The sequence below is a fragment of the Bradysia coprophila genome, unplaced genomic scaffold (assembly GCF_014529535.1).
Source record: "Bradysia coprophila strain Holo2 unplaced genomic scaffold, BU_Bcop_v1 contig_358, whole genome shotgun sequence".
NCBI lineage: Eukaryota > Metazoa > Arthropoda > Insecta > Diptera > Sciaridae > Bradysia > Bradysia coprophila.
In genome coordinates this window covers 998737-1007422 of record NW_023503616.1, presented here as the reverse complement: position 1 = coordinate 1007422, position 8686 = coordinate 998737, and the positions used below count along the sequence as shown (strand labels likewise).

General features: G+C 39.4%; 2 protein-coding genes across 2 annotated transcripts; one reads left to right on the top strand and one right to left on the bottom strand.

Moving 5' to 3' along the window:
* The first annotated feature begins 722 nt into the window (after positions 1–722).
* On the top strand, positions 723–4042 carry LOC119081690. The gene is made up of 2 exons (XM_037190787.1): positions 723–925; positions 1040–4042. Exon 2 carries the CDS (start codon positions 1067–1069, stop codon positions 3932–3934), a length of 2868 nt encoding a protein of 955 aa, XP_037046682.1. The 5' UTR covers positions 723–925; positions 1040–1066; the 3' UTR covers positions 3935–4042.
* LOC119081691 lies at positions 2721–7000 on the bottom strand. Its single transcript, XM_037190788.1, has 9 exons — positions 6715–7000; positions 6503–6649; positions 6274–6426; positions 6072–6213; positions 5307–5941; positions 4974–5238; positions 4613–4743; positions 4442–4544; positions 2721–4376 (listed from the first exon to the last, which is right to left on the bottom strand). The coding sequence occupies exons 1-9, from the start codon at positions 6904–6906 to the stop codon at positions 4018–4020; spliced, it is 2127 nt and encodes a 708-aa protein (XP_037046683.1). The 5' UTR covers positions 6907–7000; the 3' UTR covers positions 2721–4017.
* Between the last annotated feature and the right edge of the window lie 1686 nt (positions 7001–8686).

Sequence of the window (8686 nt, the reverse complement as noted above, 5' to 3'; positions counted from 1 at the left end):
GTTTGAAAATCTATGCAACAGGGGGTAGTAATGTCTGTTGTTTAAGAATGAAAAAATGAATTAGCCTTCCTCACTTCAATAACTATCACAACGAATGAATGAATTACCTTGGATATGTTAGACAAGGCATGCAAAAATCATGCACACCTCAATATTACTGTTGGTTCTGTTGGTCATGTGAATGTTGGTTGTTTCAATTGCGTTTCATCAAGAATGGAGTCTTTTAACAGTTATCATTAGGTCCTAGAACATCCATGACACCTTAAGACGACAGTGTTTGTCTTGTTTTTCTTTTACATTTTCGTAGTAAATTACGGAAACTTCTGTAACGTGTTTGGGTACTTCCGATACTTCCTAATAACAAGTGGTTATAGGGTGGATGTATCCATCCTGGGACATGTATAAGTCGTCGGACTGTATGAAAAAAAAGAAGTTTCACATAGTCTGATGCACACGATTATTTTTCAGATTTAATTAAATATTCAATTTGCATCACAAATACACTAGATAATAATCTCTGATAAATTCATCATTTGTGGAAACCAGTACGTTCTTTATATTATTACAAAGTATTTTTTATGGTAAAAATCGACAGAGTTGTGTAAGCCATCGTCTGAAGATGGGCACATCCACCCTACAAAAAAATTATCGAAACGGTTGAAATGAATCATTAATTCAGCCGGTAATTTCGTCATATTATTATAAATCCACTGGAATATAACCTACTACCTACATTATATCACTCTGTGGTAGATTTATATACACAATTCTAAGCAATATTATTCTTGAAGTATAAAAACAATTCTTCAACAGTTTGTGAAGTCATTGCAGACGTGAATGTCGACGGAGAAAACACAACATTATTGTCTAGTGAAATTAAATCAAAGATAATAAATTTACAGCGCATATTCGTTGCGCATACAAAGTGAGTAATTTGTGCTTTTACATTTGTTTTTCGATTTATTGTGAAATAAATTCGTCTCAGCTGAGTTGAACTTAATTTCAGCAAAGAACTAATAAAAACTTCTGTCACTTCCAGAAAAAGCAACCAATAGTCACCATCACTATGGAAACAATAAAAGCAGTTCAGGATTACGATCTAATGTTTATCACCGATGCAACAGCCTCTATGGGTAGATTTCTAACCGACTTGACGTCTGCACTTCCACAGATTTTCGATCTGGTTCAATTAACCAATCTAATCGACCGCATATCAGTTCTGGCATTTCGAGACTATTGCGATACAGAACTTATTGCATGGAGTGGTTGGTCGAGTATAATGGATACTTCCGGTTTGCTCTCATTCGTAGAACAGCTACTGCCAGATGGTGGAGGTGATGAACCCGAGGCGGTTAAGACGGGGTTATGGGAAGCGAGCAAGAAAGTGGAAAAACCGACAATCTGCATACTGTACGTAGATGCACCGCCCCATCACAACTATGCAAATCGACCAGAAAGTGATAACTGTAGAATGGAAGTTAGTGCGCTTGGGAAAACTAATAGTCAATGGATCACTATTTGTGAATTATTGCATGACCGTCAGATGCGCATGTACCCTGTGTTTCCAACTTTACATGATCCTGAAACATACCCATTTTACGTAAGTCTTGCGGAATTTACGAACGGTCATTGTGTGGAAATCGGCAGTTCCAGTGTAACGCGTGCTACCATCGGAATTCTATTAAACTTGGCCGGCGTTGAGTTTGAATACGCCCAGAAATGCTCTAATATTACCAAACATCAGGACTGGAATTATAAAGAAATCCTAGCAGACAGATCGATGTACAAGAAAAACAAAAGAGAGAAACCTCATCGGGGGCCGGTTAAAATCGAGGTCATCCAAGCTATAAAACTCAAAATTGGAAGTCCAACCATCAACTTTCAAAAATCGGAAGAATATAAAGATGTGGTCTTTAGAGTGTTTCACAGACTGTTACTGCCAGAACGAGTAATGGCCTTCACATACAACACATTGTTTGGAAAACTTTGGCGCGAAATTTGTAAGCAAAGAAAAGATCCACGCCGTGATGCCCTTGTTGAAAGACTGGGACAGACAGTGACAATGATCAGTGATTCGGACCGGACAGCTTTGCAAGCTTTTATTGACACTACTTATGATAACACAGACGAAATTGAGAGATTGATACTTCCGTACGGCGTCGATGGTCTATTTTATGTCATCGATCATGACAAGCATCTCTCACGGAAAACGTTATTCGAAATCGGACTTTCATGCGCCCCGGTTGCTGTTCAGACGGTATTGCAGCTTCTCACTGGATTGCGAGTTACCGCTCAGATGCCTAGTCGTCAATGCAACGTACCGTACTTACCGGTAAATTTGCAATCAAACTTAAAATTTAAGTTGCTGCCCCATCTGATGTGTCCTGGCACAATGTTCTCGTTAAGATTGAGCGCAATAATGGCAGCTATTGCAAAAATATCAAGGTCGATTTTGCGAGACGATGCAACCAGATTTTTGAATGAAATCAGAGGTACGTGGATCGACTTGCAATTGCCCGAATGTAATTCGATCGATTTTGCAAGACTGATGATGCAAATAAAAGCCGATGGTCTGACAGAAGATGAAGCAAGACATTTCCGTAATATGATCATGATTGGCTCTGTTAAACGGTCGAGAAAAAATCAACTCGAGGTTGAAATATCGTACACATCCTACAAAACGAAGAGACCTGACTACAAAGATAAATGTAAGACATGTGGACAATGGCGCTCGGTGACATTGCTATTGGATGATACTTGCGCTTTGTGCCTTTTGAACGATGGAGTCAGTTACTTAGAACCGAAATCAGAAACAGACAGCTGGATGTGCGAGTGTCGAAAATGTCTGGTTCATTACGCTGTTTACGCAAAGGATGATTTAAGATGCAGAGCAAAGTGTCACTTCTGTCGTCTGGGTAAAGTGGCACCATCAGTTACATGCCAATTGTGTAAGAGCAAGTTTTTGTACCAACGCTCGCTCCCATTGTCAGATTATACTTGCGCTGTTTGTGCGCAAAACAACATCAGAGTTGGACAGAAATGCAACCTGACTGTGGAGAAATACGTTCGTCAAAATGGGGCACGATTTATTGGTATGGACATTGATCCTGTCACTTTCTTCGACGACAAAACCAGAGTCTTTAAGATGTCAATAGAGGAAAAACAGAAGGTGATGCGGAATTTCGAAAACATTGACGAAAAGGAACTGATGAACCATTCATTCATGGTCGGCGAGTCGCGTAAGGAGGTTTGGAATGTGAAGGAGATACAACAAACACTCATTTCGCTTCTTATGAAACTGAAGGCGTCGCAATGTATGATTTGCTTCGAAGAAGTTCCATCTGACAAACTTTTGCCCATCTGTGGCCTTACGAAAAAAGGCTGCTCAATAGAAGCCTGCCGAAAATGTCTCAATTCATGGTACAATCAACTGGCACCCGGTCGTGTTTGTCAACCTGCTCAGCTAGTATGCTGCTATTGCAAGCGAATACCTGCCTTAAAAATTGTCAAACAATACAATCGTGCACTATGCACTCTGATGAATACTATGGACGTTACAGCATTCGATCCGGCCTATATTTATGCGTGGTGCTTGAAGTGTTTTGCAATTAAACAAGCTATGCCACGTGAATGCGGACGCGAACAGCAGGAGATTGTCGACTTTCAATGTGTGGATTGTGTTGACACTCACCACACACTCGCTAAAGAATGTCCGAAATGCAAAGTCCTAACGGAGAAGTATGGAGGCTGTAATCATATTACCTGTCAAAACGTACTCACCGATGGAACTGTTTGTAATGCCCATTGGTGTTGGGTATGCGGAGTGCTGAGTACTGATTCTGAAATTTACGCACACTTGTCAACGGTTCATGGCGGTTTCTTCTCACCGGAGGATATCGAAGGCTGCGACGGGGAAATATATATCGACGAGTGAATTTCTTACACCAGATTTCTTCGACTGATTTGTTTGGATTTCTGTTTGTAATTTGTGTTTTAATAAAATGAGAAATCTTAAAATTACGAGATCCTTAACCATCGAAAATCACTTTTTTGTTCAATGCTCTTCGCATCGGTAATGGACTTTAACAATTTCCTCTTGCAAATCACCACCTTGTTGTTGAAATTCGTCAACAAATCTGCCTGCTGAATAACATCGGCCGGTGATGGCAATTTCGATTTCAATATAACCGGACAGCATCCGGCAAATTTGAATCCAATATTTCGCCGTTTGAGTGACGCTCGCTCGGGGAACGCATCATCCAGTGTGGAGATTTTATTTTCAATTTTGTTTATTGTTCGCAGCACCAATTTCGGAGCGATTTTAAATGTGGGCTCCACCGATTTTCGTTTCGTTTGTGACTTCTTAAGAGTATAATCTGATGTGAAAAACATGAATTTATCAGAACGGTGACCTACAGGCTGGATAGTGTGTTCTACTTACTTGAAAAATATAACATAAATGGAAGCAGTCCGTCTCCACAGAGATCGTTTAAATATTCATGAAAAAATATGTCTTCTCGACCGCGCAGAAATATGGCAGGGAACTAGGAAAAGATCAATTATAACGATTGGTTTGGTTAGCAGGATTCAGCAAGCGGTGTACTCTACTTACATTCAGGTGGCATTGAAGACATTCGGGAACTACGAGTGGATCGATTTTATCGAAGTAGACCGTCAACTCCCGGAAAGCATATTCTCCTAATACAGAAAGCAGTCGCACGATTCTCATTAGCCATTGGTAGTCTGTTAAAGAATAAATCGTAAATTGAGGGCACAAAATTAGAAATGACAAAATTGAGGAGAAAGATCTGTTGGACACTCCTACAATTTTTACAGCTTTGCATAGCTTAGAACGCAATCAGTTTTTCCCTCAGTGTGACGTGCAATGTATTAAATGCGATTAAATTTTTGGATTGAGTGTTGATGGTTTCCGCTACGAATAGCGAAAATTTGACAAATTAGTCAAAACTCACCTGGAGTGTTGCTGATTTCCATCAAGTTGAAGTAAATTTCCAGTCGCTTTGTTAAAATGAAAATGATTTCACCTTCAAAGTAGCCCCAATTCGCCGCCATATTTCCAACCAATGAGCATAAATCGTCGACGAACCGATCATCACACATCCGAGTAACTAGAGACGAGTATTTGCCAGGTGTTTCTATCAACGATAGTTTTGTGTCTTGGAAAATTTTGTCATCCGATACAGGTACAAATGTTGGTTGCTGCACCGGTATAAAATCCTAAACGAATAATGATCCGGATTAGCATTGATCAATCGCAGGATCACAGCGACATGAAAATGATCTACCTGAACTTCGTAGCTGGTACCGACCTCAAATTCGTATGCACTGTCTTTCAGTTCGTGTTTGATTTTTGGCTTCTTGCAAGCCACACCATCCATTTTGTCGAATCCCTCATTTCGCATAATTTGCATGACCGCTTGAAAGTCATCAATCGTCGAATACGAAGTGGTCGGCTCGATCTCTTTCATATCCTCGTAGTACATTCCCTCTTGTTTAACGAAATCAATTTGATCACTCAGCGATGTTGTCTTTATGTGAGATTGAATGCCATCCAATTGGAAAATATTATTGGTTGTCGGAGATTGTTCCAGCTCACCGGCGATTTGGTTGATTTTTTCCTCCATTTTCTTTTGTTCGTCGCTCAGATGTTGGTTTAAATCCAATGGGCCCAGTATTAAACACGTTAACAATTGACTCATGTGAAGCAATTGATAGTTTGCTGTCGCTTCGCGACTGTTGTAATTGTACACGATTGCTGACAGAAATTTAATGGCTCGATCGAGTGTTTCATCGGTGTATGTAATGACGATCATCGATAAAATCTTATTCAAAAGTGGCTGTAGAATGCATCCAATGTATGGGTTGATGGTGGTCGCTTGAATTGCATATTTGAATGCGGCATCGTTACCCGTGAAAATTGCTGAAATTTGGAAAATCAATAAAGCGAAAACCTTCAATTGAATCACTTGATGCGGATGTTCACATTGCAGATTGCAATTGCACCTTAACGACTGAATGAAATGAACTAAAACGTCTCATGATGTACTCACCATTGCTGAGAGACGTACTTAAACCCTCTAAATTCTTCACCGACTTTTTATTTGCAAACCAATTCGATGAAAGGTTCAACGGTCCCGGCTGGTTTAATGTTACCTCTTTATTGTATTCATCTCGCAGCTCGAGCACTTCATCCTTGAACATCAAATTTTTACGTTAGTAATTCTCCCACAGCCAAGTCATTGATTGCATTACGAAATGAAAGTAGTACGTCCCATCATAATCGATTTGATCCCAGTTATTGATGCCAGCTCCAATCACCGGCGGAACGTCAGCATCTTTAAGGACTTCGTTCGTCAAATCGACGGTTAGCTTTCCGCCGGAATGTCGAGTGTACGTTTTCAGGTTCTATATTAACAATGGAATCGTGTCATCGAATCATTTCACAATAATTAACCGGTTGGCCAGATGTGGGTGATCTTACATTACATAGTTCCCACAGTTTGTATGTTGCATCCTCAGCCAATCGACCATAAACTTCTGGATTGACTTCGGTTTCACTGGTATCAAACTGTTCCCAAATACACTTTATCGATTTCGATGCAAGACCGGCGTACGATTTATGATGTGGCTGTGTATAATCGATCGATTTATACAATAACGTTCGTATGTCGCGTAATAAATGCGAAAAATTACCTTCTCTTTGCCAGATAGACTATTCAATCCAATGGATTCATTTCCAGAAACAGAACTGGATTGTGGCAACATTGTTGTCGGTGAACGCAGTGAATTGGGCTTCTTTTTCGATCGCGGACTGTTTGACTTTTTATTGTGATTTTTACTGTTCACCTTATCATTATCACTGCTATTTGCCGAATGTGACGTCATATCTGTCAATATATTTTACTGTATTCGATAAGAGTACCAAAACTTTACTTCAATTTCTTTCGACTCATAAAATTCGTTTCCGCCATTCCGCTTTTATTTTGCATAATTTCAAAGCTCGTTCAAGTGAGATTATTCTAGTTTGTGACGCAACAGAGGACAGAGCAGAAGTATTAAACACTGAAGGTAATGCAAATCCACAGTTACACGTTTTTCATTCGTTTGCGTCAATTTGTATTTAGTTGTGAAGTGGAAGGATTTAGATCGTTTAGAGCCGTCATGTTGCTCAAGTCTAGGTCAGACAACATACGAAAATGAATTCACTTGAAAGTTTGGATGAAATTTGACAGTAGTTTGACAGTTTGCATGGCCTTGGAACAGGCCATTCGATTCCACAGACTGTTATACCGAAGGTTTTAAAATAACAGGTTAAGACACGGTAGAAAAGTGTCAAACGAAGAAGAAATTAAAACTTTAAAAGCTGTAAACTTTCGACAGCTCCAGCAAGTTCTTTGCTCAAACTCAATTTACCCGAGGGGTAACCGACTCGGGAAATTGACTACACACCCTCAAAGGAATTGCCGGAGTATCCGGTAAATAATTGGAATTGATGGAACTGACCGGAATTGATCTGAATTGGCAGGAATTGATCGGAATTGATAGGAATTGACTGGAAATATGTGGAATTGAAAGTAAATGAGAGTAAATGCTGATAAGTGTGATTATCGGAAAGAAGGACCAGCGAATGCAAAACCACATTATTTTCTTTTTGTTTTAATTTTAAAAGCTCCCGCACAATAAATAACAGTGTACAGTGTTGATCAGTTCCATTTTAGAACAGGTCCAACATCCTTTTATGTTCAAAATATGCACACTGAAGGATTCTTCTTCAGAGGATTCTTGTGAGTCAGATACGGAAGAGTTTGAGCCGCAACAAACAAGTGAATATTCGTCGGGGGAATGTTAGGCTGGGGCATTGCCGATGCGAAATGCTCCAGTTTCAAACCAAATTTACAAAAAAATGCATCACCGACAATATCATCTATTCCATCAACTTTTCAAAAGCCTAATGCTCAAAACAAACGAGACATTGAAAACGTGTTTTGGTCCTATTTTTCATGACGAAATTTTCGAAACTGTCAAATGAAGTATGTTTCATTTTCATATTGCAACCGGCTTATATAGACTTTTCTCACACACAATTGTATCCTCCGCGCAAAAGTCCATGCTTCATACGCACAAAAAAGTAACATTCTCCGCGCAAAAGTCCATGCTTCATACAAAAAAAAAACAATTCGTTCCTCCGCGCAAAAGTCCATCCTTCATACACACAAAAAAGTAACATTCTCCGCGCAAAAGTCCATGCTTCATACGCACAAAAAAGTAACATTCTCCGCGCAAAAGTCCATGCTTCATACAAAAAAAAAAAAAACAATTCGTTCCTCCGCGCAAAAGTCCATCCTTCATACACACAAAAAAGTAACATTCTCCGCACAAAAGTCCATGCTTACCCCTCGAATTTACCATTCGAAACATTACGCGTCATAACAGTCTGTGGACGCTTATGACGGGGAAATCTTCTTTTTGTTTGAAATTTGGAAGTGTTAAACGAAGGAGGAATTTTTTTTGTTTAAACGTTTGACAGTTCCCGTAAGTTCTTTGTTCAAATCACTTCCCAGTCGTAACAGTATGTACTAACTTAGCAGGTAAAATCACATTATTCACAAGAAAATATGATGATGGCAATATTATTAAAATGAATTCACATTCACCTAAAACACCT

Coding starts and splice junctions, on each gene's coding strand:
- LOC119081691 (XM_037190788.1), bottom strand. CDS start 6,906: ATGACGTCACATTCGGCAAATAGCAGTGATAATGATAAGGTGAACAGT. Junction 6,214..6,273: donor GGACGTACTACTTTCATTTC/GTAATGCAATCA, acceptor TTGATGTTCAAG/GATGAAGTGCTCGAGCTGCG. Junction 4,377..4,441: donor ATTTATGTTATATTTTTCAA/GTAAGTAGAACA, acceptor TTTTCACATCAG/ATTATACTCTTAAGAAGTCA.
- LOC119081690 (XM_037190787.1), top strand. CDS start 1,067: ATGGAAACAATAAAAGCAGTTCAGGATTACGATCTAATGTTTATCACC.